Raw genomic sequence first — 20399 nt, 5'->3', positions numbered from 1 at the left:
GCATAGTTACTTATTTCCTTGGTTTGGGGATCGCATAACTCCATACCCTTCAACATTTATCCAATGAAAATAGTGATGTCTTACCCTACCCTCCAATATTACTCTGGTGAAAATAGGGTCCTAAGGAAAAGCAGGACATTCCAGGACCAAATCAGAAACTGGGACGGCTACTGTGAATCTGGGACTGTCCCTGGAAAATAGGTACACTTGGTGGGTGTTAAAACTATCTACAGAGGTACTGGGCAATAGCAACTGGAAAACAATCCCAGTACTGGAGAATCAAGCCATGGTTTGTTTGGTCACTTGTGGGACAACTCACAATTGGTTAAACAAACAAAGGGCTTGGCAATATGTGGGAGACAAGCCACTGTGTATGTATTTGCTTGTTCATGTGTGTTTTGCAGGTTCCATTTCACACGTGCAGCTAATAAGCACATTAGGTTTGTGCAGACAAGACAAGGAAGACGTAAGTTGAGAGTGGGGCTGGCCGTGAACATGTTTCTCTCCACACACATCCTGAGCACCTATGCAGAGCTGTTAAGCACCAGTCACCAAATGTCAGATATGGGTTCTATATCCAGTATACCTGAAGGAGTGTCTCCACCCCCATCGTTCTGCCTGGACACTGAGGTCCAGTGCTGAGGGCCTTCTAGCAGTTCCCTCGCTGCAAGAAGCCAAGCTACAGGGAACCAGGCAGAGGGCCTTCTTGGTACTGGCACCCGCCCTGTGGAACGCCCTCCCACCAGATGTCAAAGAGAACAACAACTACCAGACTTTTAGAAGACATCTGAAGGCAGCCCTGTTTAGGGAAGCTTTTAGTGTTATTAGACTATTGTATTTTAATATTCTGTTGGAAGCCGCCCAGAGTGGCTGGGGAAACCCAGCCAGATGGGCAGGGTTTAAATTATTATTATTATTATTATTATTATTATTATTATTATTATTATTATTATTATTATTATTATTCTCATTAAGCGCAGCAAAGTGCAGTGACTTTCTTCTGTATCAGGAGCCTTAGAAAGGAAACATAAGAGAGCAAACAAGTGGCAGAAATGTATCGCCTCCTGGTAAAAAGGCCGTAGTTTTCCCTCCCATATTTTCTCTGATTTGTAAAGTTTGGACTAGCCCGCATTGAAATGAACTCATTCCAAAACATGGAAAGGATTATTAACCAGCGACACAGTGTTTCTCTAGTCTCTCTTATGGTTCTGATGTGTTCTGTGCACACATTTTCACAGCTTTGTGCAGGACACATCCTTGCTGGCAGAAATCCTGGCACATGTATACTTGCACACAGCTATGCATTCAAAACTCATTGCACAGTCAGTTAGATTTATGGATACATAATAGAATTGCAGCCTATGGGCTTGATCCAGATAGGCATTATGTATCCATTGATGCCTGGGCAAATGAATGTTGAACTGGCTTCACTGAAAGGGATTGTATTTGAAAAAGACGCAAGAAGAGAGAAGAAAATTCTGCCCGTGGTGTTGACATCTACAATGGCATACTCAAACATCCAAGGCACCACACTATTGCAATCATCAAGCACAATAAAGATATAGGTATGAACCTATTTCATACATATTGCTTTTTCATACATAAAGTATCCAATTGCTTTTTTGAAAAATGGTCCTATATAATATACAAATGGCTTACACTACTGGTAAAGAAACTTAATATCTGATTACAGGAAGGTATGCCTACAACAAAGACAAAGTCAAACTAAAATAAAACTAAACTGGCATATTTTATTTCTACAAAATGTATAAATATTTAAAATTTACAGCAGAGTTAACATTTAATAACTGTTACAACATTTAAAATGGTGTAATTCTTAATCCACTGCCCACTCGTACATATGAAATACGTATTTGCGTTCCAACATTTCAAGAAGCTTTAAGAGCAATTCCTCAGACGCAGGTTCCTTCAAACATGGGAAATAATAATATTTTTTTAAAAAAAAAACAGAAAACTGCAAAGTCCACCATTGTCATTTTAAAGGGCCACTTCATAAATTATGCTTTTTAGTTACACAACTTGAGATGTATTACATATACATGTAAAGCTATGTGGTTGTGACAAATGTTTGCAAACATGCATACCATACAAGTATACTCATCAGGAGGTTGGGACTTCCCATATTGGTATACTTAAGCTAAACTTGGATTTGCCTGCATGTCATGTATTGAATGGCCTAGATCCATGATGGCCAAACTTGGCCCTCCAGCTGTTTGGGGAATACAATTCCCATCATCCCTGACCACTGGTCCTGTTAGCTAGGGATTATGGGGGTTGTAGTCCCAAAACAGCTGGAGGGCCAAGTTTGGCCATCACTGGATAGATACATTGAGTCTGGTCCCTGCTGCAAAGATACAGACTTATCAGCTGCCCTGGCCACCTGCTGTTTCAGGGGCAAAAGACAACTCCCTTGTATTTGAAATGACGAAACTGGGATTCCAGGAGAATGTGTGAATGTTTGAAAACACTTTTAACACTAATAATTCGCATAACCTAATTTAAAAAAGAAAACACATTGCTGGTGTTCATTCAACACCTTGAGATCAAACAGTAGCTTATATTTAGTAGCAGTTTAGAAGTGGTGTAATCTCACCAGATGTGTTCATATGCTGTACAGTAATAGCAGCAGATGTTGAATCTATTCCATACATTGAAATACAAGTGTGTATGTGTGTGTGTGTGAGAGAGAGAGAGAATACATTTGGAATTCTCAAACCGTAGCTGTCACAACAGTTAATTACAATTCCGATGTCCTGCTGGAAACGGCAGATGTGTCCAAAGACTATTACGATGCAGAAGGACTTAGAAGACAGTGACATTGTGAAATCCTACTTCAAATTTCCTCCCTAAACCATTATAGCCTAATTCATAGCTTTGCACTTCAGCACCTTCAACAGTATTTTTGCCTCATTTGAGACTGTATTTAGCATCTACAAATGAGATGCAACTAAAATTTATATGATCAGATATGATCTTCATTACTTTCAAGTAAAAGAAAATACTGGACTGTGTTCGTTAGAGTACAGTACTAATCTCTTTTTGAAAGGCTACCTAACTAGTTTGCAATTAGATAAAAAATACCATTCTTGGGTCTCAACAGTCTAGAAGCTGTCTTTGAAGACAAAGTAAGTTCATTACCACTGGCTCATAATTTACACACCCATTCCACCTTCTTCAAGTATTTCATTAGGTTGCCCAGGATAAGGGACTTTAATACTCTTGCCTTGTTTATAATACTGTTCTTGCCTCCAGAATATTCACATTTCATATATTCCTCTATAAGCTTTGTGTTCCTCTGTCGTTCTATGACTGTAACCAAGAACTGTGAGGTTTGTTAGAGCATTTCTGAATGATAATAATAATTATTATTTTACATTTCAAAAGCTATATACAAATATTATTTAGCCCTCAGTACACCCCTGTGAAAATCAGGAACAATTGGCCCCATTTTACAGATGGGGAAACGAAGATAAATTGAGTTCTACATTTTTCAAAAACAGCTTTAATATTGAACCCACAACTTGTTGATACCACAAAGTCCTTGACCTAAAACATGGGCACTGAGTTTCATTTAAATGCCCAAACAGTGAATTCTGTATTTGTCTTCTAAACACAGAGAGGGCACCACAGATAAAACATAACAAACGCCATACTCCACCTTCAGCCTAAACAGTTTGCCAAGGCCACGCAGGAATATAATAGCAGAACTGTGGTGGGAACTTTTAAGTTGTCAGTTTTATACTCACTTTTCAGGAAGAATGGGGAGAGCAAGGAGTTCAGCTAGGTGGGCATCCTGGCTAGAATTAGCAGCAAGCAGAATAAAGATTGGTACCTCAAGAAGGCACCTTGTCTTGATCCTGCTCATGCCTCACCCTGCCCTTCATTGCCCGCTACTCTTTCCCCTCCCCCTAACGGAGAAAGAAGTCACAAGTTGGGGAAGTGAGATATAAATGCAATGAAGAAGGCCCATTGGGACTGGTGGGAAATGATGCTCTCTGGACATCATTTCCCATTGGACATCATTTCCCATTGCAGGTGAGGTCCAATAAGCTTCTTCCATCATCTTCCATCCATCCATTCCACCAACTGCAACCTCTTTTTCTTCCCCCAAGGTGAGATTTTTCCCCCCTCAAGAAGAAAAGGGGAAATAGCAAGAGAGATGGCCAGCAACCGCACTCAAGTTGAACCTCTGGAGAACTTACTTTCCTATTGTCTGGTGGCATGCCTTTAATTCTTTGAAATAGCATTGTTTGTGTGACAATGCCATTTTAAATTGTAGCAGATAGCTTTAGATTCTGCTCATTCATGGTACAGTGCAATCTATGCATATTCACTCAGATGTAAGTTTCACTGTTTGGTGGCATTCACTCCCTTGCAAGTGTGCACAGGATTGCAGTGACTGGCTAGGTCGGTTAGGTTCACAAAGAAGGTGTAGGTTCTTTATCTTGGCTGGACTACCTTCAACTTGAACAGACCCATTTTACTTTGTTTTGCAGCAGTTTGATTTGTTGGTGACACTGAACTGCTGGTGGTTCCTGCTCTCCTATCAAACTGTTTGGTCGCAGATACCATAGTAGTGAAAAGCAGAAGGAGCTCCTCCTTAAAGGATGCTGTGGGATCAGTGAAGGACAAGGGACACTGTGCCTGACCAGGGCCTCCCACTGTAAAATGCCATTGAGCTTGAACCAGAAAATCTGGCACCAAAGTCCAGTAGGCTAGTTTACTAGGAGGAGGACTGGATCACCTGAACCTTGATTCCACCCAGCACACATACCTGACTGCAACTGAGGAACCTAGAACCTAGGTCCACATACTTAGCTACCCAATGAGGATCTCATAGATTCAGAGACTACTGACATACAGTAATTGCAAAACAGGACTTTTGACCACATGAAAACTGGGGATGCATTGCCTTTATCTTCTAGCCCAGTGCAAAATGACACATTGGACCTGGAAATCTGAATATATAACCACAATTGGACCTGGAAATCTGAATATATAACCACTCAGAGCAGCTCTGCTTGGGCTTGTACTTCAGACTGATTTTGGCAATGCCTTGGCTTGCCTGCTTAAGAATCTGACAGTTCCTGCCATATTATTGTGCAATTCATTATCTCCAGAATTCCACCACTGGGCAAAAGTGAAACAGAACCATGCTGCTATCACTGTGCTCTGGGCTGCTTGATTTTAATCTCCCAGGTGGTTTAGTGATACACAATTCCCTTCTGTCTTCTGAGGAGAACAGGCCACTAATGTTCCAGACAACTCTTTCATCTGCCTAGTTGGTGTAAGGTGTGTGTGTATTTGTCTCAGACTGGGATCTCCAGCAAACAGCTTTCTGCATCTTACTTCCTTTGTTATCATTGGCACTTTGGTTCCTTAGTTAGCCAACCAGACTAGGCTACCTTACCGGCCAGCATACTGCTAGCAGATCCCACAAGCTAAAGATGGCCAGCTGACCTAACAAGCCACTGGAGGCACCCACAGCATAAAAAACCAGCTCCTTCAAAGCAAGCTTTTCAGTCACTGCACTGAGAAGCAATGATTACTCTTGCCTTGCCTGCTCAACCCAGGTAACCAACTTTTAGTCCTCAGTAGACACCAGCCAGGGCTGGCAAGTGAACTGAACTGTTACTCTTGCTATTAAAAACTGTGGTTCAAACTGACAAGTAGCTTAAAACGAGAAGTCCCAAATAATGCCCTTCACTGGTGGCAGTGATAGCCACCAGCTTGGATGTCTTTAAAAGAGAATTTGACAAATTCCTGGCGGTAAAGGCTATCCATGCTGACTAGCCACAATGGTTATTCTCTGCCTCCATGGTCGAAGGCAGAATCCTTCTGAATATCAGTTGCTGGAAACATCAGGAGGGGAGAATGAGGGTTTCCCACAGGCATGTGGTTGGCTACAGGGAGAAGAGGATGCTGGACTAGATGGGTCACTGGCCTGATCCAGCAGGCTCTTCTTACTTTCTTATGCATAGAGATGACTTATCAGGTGGTGCTGAGAGATTTGTCTCTGACAGAAAGAGAGGCACTTCTTCAAATACCAAAATAAGATTCATATGGACTCTTAGCAAAGGTTTATTCCCATCAGTGTTCTGCTCACTGATAAAAACTTGGGCGTTCCTCCAATGGGCCAAGGCCCTTACAGAGACCTTATAGTTTCCCAAGTTCCAGATAACATGTTGTATAGAAAGAGGGGCTAGGTGTCCAAAACCTCACTCTTCCCCAGCACTACACTGGCAGTTGTAGGAGGGTGACCAGGGGAGCCAGTAAGGATGCCACAGCCTTTATTTAAGAACTGTCCTGGGCAACTTGTCCATCATATAAGGTGCTAATCAGAATCCTGCCTTGCCTCATCCGGCATCTGGCTGGCATCAGCTAAGCCGATACAGCCTATTTACATTAACTATATTAACTAACTAGGTTGTTAGGGGAAGCACTGTAGCTTAGTGGTAGAGCATCTGCCTTGCATGAAGAAGGCAGCTCCAGCTTCATTCCCCATCTCCAGGTAGGTCTGGGAATATCCCTATAAACCCTGGAGAGCTGCTGTCAGTCTGCAGAGCTAGTTGGCCCAATGGTCTGACTTTACTATAAGGCAACTTCCTATATAGTTTTATGTGTGATATCTGAACACCAGCTATTCTATACCTGCTTCTGGGCTGACGGGATCATTGCCTACTTCTTTTGGAACTGATCACTGGTCTATTTACACCCTATTTTTCACCTCTGATTCTGCTGGGCTCTTGACAGCCTGTTTGGAGCTCTAGTATACTGATATGGTAGCTGCTTAGAACATTTCTATGGGTGGATGGATAAGAGAAATATATGCACATTCAAGCTCCAGGCAGGTGATATATATGAAAGGGAAACACAGTGTATCAGGTCTCATCCAGAGAAACAGGCTCTATCTGACTCCTAAGGTCCAAGGTGTTGTGGCAATGTGAAAGCAATAGGGCTAGCCAAGCTCTCCAGGGTATTGTGGAAGCAATGCGGACAAATTCATACCATTCAATAAAGCACAATATTTTGACATGGCAAATGGCCCTGACATACAAGGAGTCTGTAAATCTAACTATAGCACACACCCATCCCTAGACTCAATATTGCTCCTTATAGACCTAATACTGGAACCACTGAAGAGTCAAATGTTAGCCCAAAGTGTTCCTACTTACATATAGGTATAGAGTTATGCCATACTATTACCCCTCTTTTTAATTAAAATATTATTATTTATAGTTTAACCACCTCTTGAGCAAACTCGGCTCCCAATGTGGCTACATTACAGGTCATAAGCTTATTAGATAGCTTTTTAATTAGCCGTGTTTCTATTACGGTTATATATAAAACCATTCAACTAGACTTATTAATAGGTGGAAGCTTTGACGTTTTTAGGTGGGGCTGTATGTATGCTTAATCTGCTGCAATACCAAAATCAATCTTTCAAAATAATAAATATAATCAATATGGAAAAGTGGACAGTTAATGCAACAAAGCTTAACTTGAACTCCGGTAAAGTGCCTAGCATAAACCTGCTCTTGACATTTTTAAAGAACAAGTTTCAAGAGTTTCACTCCAACTCAAGATGATCAAGTTTTGCTCCCTCTTATAGTTGCACCATTAATGGGAGTTTGCGAGAATTGGCCAGAGGCATTACTATGCTTCACAAAGGCTTATGCTTTGCCAAGAGTGTATGCTATCTGTGGACGATATGAATTCAGTTTCATTGTATTACCTTTTGCTGTGATTTCAATTTTACCTCCCATCTGCCGGCATATAGCCTTCATTTAGTTTTGCCGATATTCCAAAGGCGTTTCAAGAACAGCAATGCCACATTCCCCCCGCCCAGTATTATACATGAAAGACACCCATTATATACAGTAAATTTACTGCTCAGAAATTCTTTCAGCTGAGCTATCTGCTGGTTATGGCCGGCAGCAGATTAAAAACTAATTCTTCCTTTGCTGCCATGAAGGGGCCAGTACAAGCACATTGACTTAATAAATAAAAGATATAATCTCTCACAATACAAGTGGGTTTCATAAGGCATTTAACATGGTCACTTTCAAGCAACGTTACATGACAGAACCAACAGTAAGCCCACTCCCCACAAAACCTTGGAGTTCAGCTTTGTAATGCTTTCCGCGAGTCTGATATTTCCTCAAGAATACCGTGTCTTGATCATAGCATATGTTTTACGGTATTGCAGAGCGCTTGTGTGTTTAGCTGAATGAGTAAAAAATAAAAGATAAAAATTCTGAAGGGAAAAGTGCAAACATGCTTTAAGCAATTAAAAAGCAGATGGGCTTTTCACCGAGCATTCAAAACCTTTCACTTCACCGATAACATGGGAAGAGGAAAAGACTTCTGCTTGATCAAACTGTGTGAAGTGCAAGAGGTCTAGAGCCTTGCGAGGCCTGGCGAGGAAACACAGCGAGTCCTTCGCGGCTTTTAGGCACCCAAGGTCATATTCCGGAGCAGCCACTGCTGAGATCGGCTTTCACTGCAGTCTTTCATGGTAGGAACCATTTTGTCATCTTCAGAGGGTTCGTCGAGACATTGGTTGCTGTTGACGTGCCTCAAGGTAAGTCGCTGCAAAAGAAACAATAACAACAACAAAAACCCTGTTATGTATGCAGGCATTGTAGGTCAAAGCCAGGCTTGTATGTATACAATGCAGACCTAGGCCTTAAGGCCTCCTGGAGCTCAGGAGCTTCATTCGTAATAACAAAAGATGGAGAGGATTCCAAAACCCTCTGATGACATTGTTAGTAGCTGGCAGGTAGCCAATCCCGGCTGAGATAGGGCCAGTGTTGTGATTCGCTAACTGCAAGCATTAAGGCGACCTATCATAGGTGAGGTGTGTGCTTTTACCTGGGTCAGTTAAAGGTATATATATTGGGCCAAGTGCCCCTGTTTGTCAGTCTTGTTCTTGTTGCTACAATAAATTGCTTTGAGCTGAAATCTGGTCTTGAGTCATGCCTGAACCCACCCAGACTTCATAACCCAAGTAAAGAGTGCTGCCATTTAGAGCAGTTCATGAGTTTCTCCAGAAACTAGAGCGAGCTTGGAATTTGTTCTGCTGCAGCCACAATGCAATACTTCTTTTCCATTCCCCTTTGCCTATGACTTGGCAAAGTTAGCGTTTACTTTTCAGGCCTTCTTTTTAAAAATTCTTAAATCTTGTATTATAAGTGTATTATAAATGTTTTGTTGTACAAAGCTGTATGACTGTTATGTATTAACACAATGTACTTAGTAATGATGATGACGATTTTTGTTTGTTTGTTTATATCCTGCCCTCTGGCTGGGTTGCCCCAGCCATTCTGGGCATCTTCCAACACAGATAAAAACATAAAACATATCAATCATTAAAAACCTTCCGATACAGGGCTGCCTTCATGTATCTTCTAAAAGTTGTATAGTTATATATGTATACATCATATGCTCCTTTAAAAGTTTCAGCATGTTATGTTTAAAACATAAACACTGCTTTTGGGAAGCTCTGAGCAGCTTACATATATAGAGCCCTCAAGCAGGGCTGAGGTAGACTGACCACTGGTCTGACTTGGTATAAACCAAAGCAACCTCCTATGTTACAGAACAGGGGATTCACATGATACTGCCAAAACCAGCAATTGCCTGGAGCTGGACACTGAAGGTAGGAACATTTGGAATTATTATGAAATCTGTGTTTGATTTCATGTTGGTTAAGATGCTCTGGCCAGTGGAAAAGCACTGCATTTATGAAGATATCCTGAATCAGGAAAGGCCCTGAAACTCATCAACTGGTACCAGACTTTGCTGTGGGAGGAGCCAATAAACTGAATCTGAATTCTGGTAAGACAGAGGAGCAATGGATGAGCAGCACCTGAGTCTGGATAATGGATCAATTTCCTGAAATACTGAGGGGCTAGTAGGGATGTTCTGCAGGAACGTTTTGAATACTAGTTTTGGTTCAGATTGTGACAAAATATATATTCACAAAAACTTTACTGATATGTTGCAAACCAGTTAGCTCAATGGGTACAGTCCAACTGAGTTCTGCTCACAGTAGACTTATTGAAATCAATAGACCTGCTACTCATGTCCCTTTCTTTCTTTCTTTCTTTCTTTCTTTCTTTCTTTCTTTCTTTCTTTCTTTCTAATATTTTTATTGAACGTTTCAACATAAACTACAATAAAAACCAAGCTAGTCTAAAAAAGAAAAAGAAAAAAATAAGAAGGAGAAATAGATCTAAAAACCCTCTACCTCAATTGTATCATATCCGTTATTCATATAAAGAAAAGTAGACCTTCCTGGAAACTTCTGTTTCTTCCTCCAGCCTCTCACCCTGGGAGATCCTTTCTTCCCCATCATGTCCTTTCATTTCAATGGGTTTACTCCATGTATAGTGAGTAGCATTGGATACCACCCAGTCTATTGTGAAACAGTGCCTGATTATCAAGGGATTAGAGAGAGTGCATGCTCTCACTGCAGTACTGCCATGTTAAAAATGTAAATGATATCCAGCTTTGCTACCACAGAATGTATTAGAATATTGGATTAAGAAGATTATTAGATGGTTTCATGACCTTTCCCTTAAAAGATGTGAAAATACTCCTCGAAAAGCCCACCTTATAATCTTTTCTGTCTAGCAATGAACTGCCATTTTGTCACCTGCTTTTCAAAGACTTAAATTGATTCACCAGCTGCCTAATGAAATATTTGTTTTTGTCACAATGTCTCATAGCTGTTCTTCTCTTTCTTTGAGGTAATTTTTAAGGGGGCTTTTTGATTGCCAGTACGCCTGTTTTCAGTGATGTCATCAAATAAAATGATCAATTTATTTTTTTAATCCATAGCACCGCAAGAAACAAGATTTTTTATTAAAAAACCGAAGGGTTCTTAAAAAAAAAAGCACCAAAATCTTGGTGCTACACTATCACTGAAATGTAGTACCCATGTTTTATTTCACTGCTTTTAGCTAGAAATGTAACAATTGTTTTGAGATGGCAGAAATATTACCTTATACTAAACATTCATATCTGTGTCATCCTGCTGTGCACCATAGATCAAATATCATAAGATCAATTATTCTTTTTAAACTGAGATGGGAAACTGCTCTCAAAATATTAGGCATTGTCTGCTCTTGCACTCAGGTCCTGTTTGCAGGTTTCCTACATGCATCTGGTTGACCACTGGGAGAACAGGGTGCTGGACTAGGTGGGCTGTTGGCTTGATTCAGCAGGCTGTGTATTTGTTGACTTCATTTCAAGCATATCTGAAGGAGCGTCTCCATCCCCATCATTCAGCCTGGACACTGAGGTCCAGCTCTGAGGGCCTTCTGGCGGTTCCCTCATTACGAGAAGCAAAGCTACAGGGAACCAGGCAGAGGGCCTTCTCGGTAGTGGAGCCCACCCTGTGGAATGCCCTCCCATCGGATGTCAAGGAAATAAACAACTATCTGACTTTTAGAAGACATCTGAAGGCAGCCCTGTTTAGGGAAGTTCTTAATGTTTGATGTTTCATCGCTGCTTTATTATTATTATTATTATTATTATTATTATTCTGTTGGGAGCCACCCAGAGTGTTGGGATATAAATAATAAATGAGCGGGGATAGAAATAAATTATTATTATTATTATTATTATTATTATTATTATTATTATTATTATCTCTATCCATAAATATCCATCAGCTGCATGGATCTAGACCTTGCGAGGTCGGTCTGCTCAATCACTGATAACAGAAAAACAGAATGGTAAACTTTTGGGCTGGTATCTTTTTATTCAGAGTTAGAAGTTCTTGTTTAGCAACTTCACAGATGGCATTAAGGAAAACCAGAACTGCATGCTGCGACACCACTGAAATGTTTATTCATTGCTGATTTCAAAATTAAGCCATTTCCCTGAGATGGTTAGCAATGATGAGATTGCACAAACTTCTAAACTTTTGCAAAACGATTACACGTTATTCCATGCTAGATTGACATGTGTTACACATTTCTAAATGTTGTGTGCCGTACAATTTCAACTGGGGAAGCATCATCTCCCTTCAGGTTTTGCTCTTACTTTGAACAAACTGTCATGGAATTCCCAAAGAAACATCTACACCTGTTAAATTAAATCACCTTAAGGCTGTTTAATATTTTGCAGCTCTGTAAGAACAGAGCCTTTTCCTATCCTTTTAAGAGACATTAAAAACTGCACTGTTAACCTATGCAACTTGTGCGCTGTTCATAGAAAAGATTCAGGATTGCTGAAATAACGTATTTTAGCATTAATTAAACTGGTGATATTGCAAATCTACAAACCCAAGGAAACTGATACCGTGCTGCCTCCCATCAGCTGTTCCTTTGTATTTTTTACATAATTTCATGCCAGACAAGCATATTGTTGGGATTTTTTTAAACAGTCTTCTATAAGCACTTACTTCTTTGGTTCCATAATTATGTATGCTATTAGAAAGAGCTTTCTTTGTTTGGTCAGCAACCAATTACCTTGGGAAAATATTACCAACAAAACCACACAGTCTAGAATTTACTTCATTTTTCACCATAAATATGATTATACTGCAGCAATCTCTAGCTGTTTAAACACTCGTAAAAACAGGGGTTTTTTAAAAACAAGACGAGTTTTCTTTCTTACTCAAGCATATGCAAGCTTGCTTAAAAGGGAAAAAAAAACCACCCATTCATTTTAGGACAAAGAGTAAATGTTAAGTTAATCCCACTGCTTTACATGTGTATGCATGAGCACTCAACAGCAACATGGGCAGGTAATATTACTGATGCAAATGTTTTAAATTCCTAACCTAAAATATCGACAGGAAAACTGACATTTGCCTTATAAATGATATCTTAAAATGCTCTGGAAATGTCTAGACTAGAAACAAGGACCATGCTAACACACCCGTTAATTTGTAAGCCTATGTGCAGGGTTTGTTCTTTTTAATATAACTTTTGTACAGCACTGTTAAGGCTCCATCTGCCCTATACATTTAAAAACAGCATCATACCACTTTAAAGAGTCAAGAGTTCTATAGCTAAACCATAAGTTGTAGTTCTGTGCGGGGGAATCAGGGTCTTCTAACAATGCTTTACAGCCTTAATGAACTACAACTCCCAGGATTCCTGGGGGCAGGGGCGGGGGAAGCGTGTCCACTTAAAGAGGTACGATACTGCTTGAAAAGTGCAAAAAGGGTTGAGGTGGTTTTGTAAACGACGTTACCACATTGAGAAATACTCAGGGTTTATTTATGACACATTTCTGGGTACCTACTACCAAGATACATCTACGTACCTACTATACAAGATAATTACTAAGAACATAATTATTTATTTAATTGTATTTACTTACAGGATTTTCTAGGCTGCTTTTCAGCTCCTGCTTCCAGAGGGGCACAAACAGCAATTCCATGAAACCACACATTAAAAAGGACATAAGATACGGTCAAAATAATAGTCAGCTAAAACAGAAGGGCTCTTGAGGAGACCCAAGAGACTGAACCTGAAGCAGGATTTCCACCTTTGGAAAGGATTGCATCAGAAAATGTGTTTCTCTGACATGTCCTGGTCCTTAGGTCATAAAGGGCTTTACAGGTTTAAGTGGGATGCGGGTGGCGCTGTGGTCCAATCGGCAAGCCTAGGACTTGCTGATTGGAAGGTGGGTGGTTCGAATCCCCGCGATGGGCTGAGCTCCTGTTGCTCGGTCCAAGTTCCTGCCAACCTAGCAGTTTGAAAGCACGTCAAAGTGCAAGTAGATAAATAGGTACCACTCCGGTGGGAAGGTAAACGGCATTTCCATGCGTTGCTCTGGTTTTGCCAGAAGCGGCTTAGTCATGCTGGCCACATGACCCAGAAAAACTGTCTGTGGACAAACGCCTGCTCCCTCAGCCAGTAATGCAAGATGAGCGCCACAACCCCAGGGTTGTTCGCGACTGGACTTAACTGTCAGGGGTCCTTTACCTTTACCTTTAGGTTTAGGCTGCACACTGGTGACCAATGTAGCAATTTCCATATAGGTGTCCTGTGCATATGCCAACTCACAGTCTCCAGTCATGAGTTCAACTGTGGTATTCTGCACTGATCAGATTTTCTGAACACTTTTCATGGGCAGCCCCACATGAAGCAAGAGCTGCCTATGCATGGATGTGAGTAATCAAGTCTTCCAACAGTGGGCACAGACAACTTAAACAGCTTGGAGCTAGTACATTCTAGGACACAACTATGGCCTAGAAGCAAGGCTGGGTCCCTAAGAACCCGCGAGCTATGAACTTGAACCTTTCAAAAAGACTGCAATCCTGTCTAGAAATGGCTTTTCTTCTTTGTGTCCACAGAGTCCTGTCCCCCAAAATAAATTCAGGTATAAAGAGATTGCTCCAAAACCACACACACACACTAAAAATGAAACCATTCAAAAAGTGCCCTGGAAATAATACCATGGATGGAACTGGAATGGGGTGGCGGTGAGTTTGGGGCTGCAGGAGAGGATGGATGCCAATTTTTTTTGGGGGGGGGGAGAGTGGCACAGTCCGCTATATAATATATGCCCATTTCATGTTAGGACACCAAAAAGAATGGATTACCGAAGAAATAATTAGGCAGACCTGAGGAAGGTGGTAAATAGACCAGGAGAATGTGCATTTTGCTGCCAAGTCTGGATGAGCCCTCAAAGGTCCAGTTTTACTGCATGGAAGTTCTTATATCTGAGAGGAGGCATTTGTGCCAAGCTAAACAAGGCATCTTTGCAACCAAAAAATGAGCATTAATGCAATTGATAAAACTGACAATAAACTTAAATATCATAGTTGACCCAGTGCTGGGCAACAGTGCTGATGGTGTACCATACAGGAGTTCGGGTTGTACATCTGAATATCCTGCAATTTTTATGTGGGTGTTAAGGGCCTTGGACCTGATGTGCCCTGCTGGCACTAGTGCATTAATGACCTGGCAAAAACAGGATCATGCCACACAGATTTCCCCATCTGTTTTGCAGTGCAGAGAATGCCCTTTCTAGGTGTGAAAAAAATAACAACACTTTCTTTTCATCACAGTGGCTAAAGCAAGGAATAGGAGTAGCCATCAATACAACTGCTACTATATGTTTAGGGGGAACACAAAAGCCATGCTTTCTAATTCACAAACAGTTTTTGGAACTGGGAAGGATGTGCAAAAAGAGAAAAGACATACACCACAAAGGACAATCAATTGTGACTTTTAATGTTGACTGTTTTAAACACACCCGGAGCTAAGCAGCATAAACTAATGCTATTTCTAAGCTGTTGTTTTTACATCTTAACACTACGTAAAAAACTAAATGAGGGGAGAAAATGGGAAAAGAGCACAAGCAAGCAATCAAACAAGGAGCTTAGCTTTTTCTTTTTGCGCCTTTGATACCAACCTCGAGACATTTGCTAAAGAAAATAGTCAGTGGGACTATAAAAAATGTTCCTAAAAACCTCCAGCCGCGTGTAGTTTCTCAGTAGCCACTTTTGAAAGGGGCTGCCATTGCATGTCTCCACTGTGGGGCCATGAGTGCCATCCTCTATTCTGCTTATGGTCAAACATGACTGGGTAATGATATGGAGAAATGTGTGCGTCTGTATGACAAGAAAAATGGTAAACAAACAAAGAGACAGAAATCACATAAAAAATGGAAAAGAGAAGAAAAACACTGCTGGGCCTTTGGCAAAGGGAAGCTCAACAAACCAGATCAAGTGTTGTTCTCAAGTACAGTTGTAAGATGTAATCTTGAAAAAAGTACCCACCAATTACATGACTTCCTTAAAACTAGACAGATTTAAGAAACTCAAGATTACCAAATCTTAATCCAGAAACAATGGGAGGTAGTCTTCTAATGAGTCCCATAAACATAAGGATTGGCAATTGCACAAGTCCTTCCCAAATCTGTTCCAAGGGCTAGGGGAAGCCCTAGAACAGATTTAGGGACCCACAGGGGGAAGGCATTCTGTTGTGCAAAGAGAAATCCTTGTGCTGAGAGAATTCCCTGAGGGCTCCACTGGATCCTACTCAATGGGTAGGATTGAAAGAGCTGTAAAAGGAGTTCCACTCATGCAGTGGGGCTTTCCTGCTTCCACTTCCTCCAGGTTCATTCTCTTGGTTGGATTTAGAAAGTTGTTATTGTTGCTGACTTCCCTGTTATTTCATCTGCTTCTTTTAATCTGTTTGATGGTTTGAAACTTTTAATTTATGTTTTGTACCCCTCCCAGATATAAATCTGCAAGGAAGGGCAGATTTAAATAAACAAGGGCAGATATATAAAAATAAATAAATAATAGTAAGTCACTGCAGCATACATTTGCGTGTGTGATTAAGAGTGTATTCGCATGGAAAACAATAAGAAAATTCAAGAATGAATGTCCTTATAATGTCACTTTGAGTAAGCGGCTGGCGCATCAATTTTTTTGCTTCAGTTTCATTATGAGATGCAAGTTCATGTCCTTCCTTTTCTCTCTTTTTCACTAGTGGAAAGGAAATGTCATCTGAATAAATCAATGGGAAGATTTAATAATCTTGCGTATTTAAATATTTATTATAGACACATATATCCAGCAGATTCAACAGATAATTATAAACAAAGTAAGAACAATTTAGCAGAAGGCTTCAGATCGAAAAGGAACATAATCAAATACTGTAGTCTTGCCTCCAATGAGCTGTGCTGAATTCAAAGGAGCTAAGCTCATCTCAAATTCATGCACAGAACCAACCTCCTGCACTGTTTGCCTTTTCATTTATCCTGCTAATTTAGAGGAAAACAAGGAACCTCATGAAATTATTAGTCTTTCAGTTTACAGACAAAAAGCGTGTTGTGGAAAGTAAACAGCCTTCAATCTAGATGAGGCTCTGAATTATATGCCAGATCTTCCAAAACCTCTGCTGCTTGGTTACCATAACCTTAAAAAAAACCTGTGCAGCAGAAGCATTATCAGCCATCTAAATAATTTGTACTGTTCAATGAGAAGCTAGTTATCACACTAGCCAATGCCATTAATAATTGCATGCCTGCCAAGGCTTATTAGACTACCATGGATTATTAGACAAAAAACCCCACCCCCCCCCAAAAAAAACACTTTAAAAACAGCTGGTTCCTCAAAGCAACAAGACATGTGTTAGCACTGTGTTTCTGTAGTGACAATCTATTTTATTTGGCTTTAAAATGAAAGCTTGGGTTATACTTTAAACAGTTTCCCTATTTGTCAGATCCAGACATTCATATCCAACGTTCTCATTGCTTTGCTCTGTAGTAGGGATCCAAGTTTTCTGCTGCATTCCTGGCGATTCTGACTGGTTAAAGAATGCTTACAAGTGTACCTTGCAAGTGTATCAACATCATAAATGAATGAAGCTAAAGGAGTGCAGTTAGATGATCAATGAATCTCTCAGGGGGACATGGCCCAATGCTCTGCTGTAAGTGCTTAGCAGAAGATTTATGATGCAGCACCAAAATCAATGGGAGTTTTGTCACTCATTTGCGCAGGTGCAGGAAAAAGCCATAAAAGAAGTTTTCCTTAACATGTTTCAAAAGATCACTCTAATATTGTATAGTGTAAAAAGAATCCAGTCCTGAAATAATACAGAGCATATTTAAGAAAGGATATTCGGGTCCTTTCTGCTACATATCTTCAGAATATGTTTCTTTTCTCCCCCCCCCCTTTCTTTGTTTCTAGAAAGCTACAATGTAATATTTTCAACTACAGGGAATTTAAAGTGAGCCATAATAAAACACAATCTACTGAAAGCCAAGTAAACAAGGTCATATGTACCACCACAGCAGTAAAACAAGCAAGGTCCTATTCTAGAATCAATCGCAAGGTTTGCCAGTTTTCAACACACTTACCTCAAAGCTGTATTCCCATTTACCTATATACTGACAAAAGCAAATAAATTTCACATGCAGTTAAACCAGGACTCAGTAAATGTCTTACTGTCAATACTCATCTTTCCACAAAGACTTCTTTGAAAATGATACAAGTCCTCAATATAAATTAGAAACACTACTCACTTATCTGATTACATTTTCATGTATACCTGCAGACATTTAACATTTCCAGCAACTAAGGGAGGATGATAACTTACTTTTCTTTGAATCTGACATACTGAAAGCCTTTAACACACACAAATAAGGTTAGGGCAATTTTTGCTCCTTCACAGGATAAGTGGATTGCAAAAGCAGTTGCCCACCATAGTCCCAATTATCATTATCTGCTACAAAGGGTAACCAATTTTTGTCCATATATAGACAAACGGACACAGTAAGTACCATTGCTTCAGATAAAGCACACAAATTCATTTCAGTCCTTTTCATAATTTCAGTGAACATGGGGGGAAGATAAATTGGAACAATGTCTGATCTCCATGTTTCTGATTTCTATTCATTCATTTGAAGCTCTGAACAGAGCATACTCATATAGCGTCTGTATGCATTATCAGGAATACTGGCTTTTGTTAAGTTCTTGTGTGCTCTGTCTGCTCCAGTTGTACACATGTAGGTTCTCTTCAGACATGAATACAATGGGAGGAAGTTGGAGCGTCTGTTCCTCCATGTACCAATACAGAGCTGGGCTTTCATTGTCTCTCCCCCCCCGTCTTGTCTGATTATTCAGCAATCATGGGGGCACAAAGATCTTGAGAAGCTAGCCGTCTTATTTGGATGAGAGACAAGAGGAGGTGTTGAAGAACTCTCTTCTCCCATACCTCCATCGCCAGGGACCCTGAAATGGAGTGGAGTTTGGAGAGCAGAAGACAGGGCACAGCATCCAGGGAGTGGGATTACTAAATCTGAATAGAGTTTGTGAAGGGTGTGGAGTCTCATGCTTTGATAGTTTCCCATTTTGCAGAGGTAGATCTCATGACTAGGCAAACAAAGGAGATGGAAACATACAGTAGCAGGAGAACTGTCTATGTCAGGCTTCCTCAAACTCGGCCCTCCAGATGTTTTGAGACTACAGTTCCCATCATCCCTGACTACTGGTCCTGCTAGCTAGGGATCATGGGAGATGTAGGCCAAACACATCTGGAGGGCCAAGTTTGAGGAAGCCTGACATAGACAGTTCTCCTGCTACTGTATGTTTCCATCTCCTTTGTGCCCTAGCAGGTGAGGGGATACCATTTTAGGGCATTTGAGTTGGGGCAAGAAAGAGGTACCAGGCAGGCATGGGCAGTACTTGGATTTATGAAGTGATAGGAAGAAGGACCTGCAACAAAATATTGTAATGTGGAACTATGTTCAGGGTTACAGCCAGTCATGTGCTTCTCCAGGATATTGCACTGCCCCTGCAGACAGATAGTGTTCTGTGGCCAATGAGAATATTCAATCATCACTGGGCTCTTTTGTGTCCTTCACCCTACCCTTAGGGTGTTTATTCTAGAGTATGTTTACAGTTCTGCAAACCTTTCCCCAAGTCAGCTGCTAACTCTTGTGAGTGGATGACAGTGCATTTTGGTACCCCTAGAGTGAGCCTGTATTTATTTGATTTGTTGACACCTAAATAATAGTTTAGAGCATGGCCGCTTAGGATCAAACTTATATTACAGGTTAACCCATAAACTATTAGTATTTATCATGAGTCCTCTGTCTTCCATATGCTCACAGTTCAGCTTGAGGAAAACAATTTTCACGCTTCTTTAACCCAAAGCTAAATTTCTATGGAGGTTTGCACTTTCATCAGTAATAAGTTCATAAAAGAGGGAAAGGGATCGTTTGCCCCCATTTAAAAATCCATAGTCACATTTTCCTCATGGAAGCAACAAGCAACAGAAATACTCTCAGACTTCACATTAGTATAATTAGCAATGCTAGAGATATATTACAAATTGCTTCATCAAAGTTTTGACTGTCAGACTGTTGCATGCACTAAACCAGCACAGTGAATTTCTAAAGAGTTTATGATCTTTCATATAACACAAGAGGAATGTGTGCTTTGCATATTCTTCAACTTGGAATAGCTCTAAATTGTCAACAAAGAGTAAAATAAAGCCCCAAACATCCAGATGCAGTAAACAAACTAAAAAAGGTTAAACCTAAACAGAGAAACTTTCTTGCATACTGAAAACTACTATATCATTGAAAAGGGTGGTAGCATAGTCTTCTGGCTGACATACTGTATAAGTTTTTTTTACATGGGGACCCCCCCCCCCGCTTTTTCCCATGGAAAGGTTTACCACCTCAGATACTATTTGTGAAAACCTTCAACTTTTTCAACCAATATCCTACTATATGACTGAACATTAGTTATGTTGGACAAAGTGGAATCAATTAAAAAAAATATAGCAGGCATTCTCTAAGCCTTCCATTCAACATTAAATTCCTGCTTGTAACTTCTAATTTTTATATACTAACAGTATGAAATATTTATGGCATTCTTTCACTACTAA

The 20399-nt window shown here is 40.4% G+C and overlaps 1 protein-coding gene across 2 annotated transcripts in view; it reads right to left on the bottom strand.

Annotated features, from left to right (window-relative positions):
• Window positions 1-1731: 1731 nt before the first annotated feature.
• GALNT13 (polypeptide N-acetylgalactosaminyltransferase 13) overlaps window positions 1732-20399 on the bottom strand; it is a 164675-nt gene continuing 146007 nt past the window's right edge. For both annotated transcript variants that reach the window (XM_083709486.1, XM_083709487.1), the window contains exon 12: window positions 1732-8613. In XM_083709486.1, coding sequence (XP_083565612.1) covers window positions 8473-8613 — 141 coding nt within the window. In that variant the 3' untranslated portion in view covers window positions 1732-8472. The remainder of the gene's footprint in view (window positions 8614-20399) is intronic.

Source organism: Podarcis gaigeae (genome assembly GCF_964106915.1).
Source record: "Podarcis gaigeae genome assembly, chromosome: 1".
Lineage (NCBI taxonomy): Eukaryota > Metazoa > Chordata > Lepidosauria > Squamata > Lacertidae > Podarcis > Podarcis gaigeae.
This window is presented reverse-complemented; position numbering and strand designations above follow the sequence as displayed.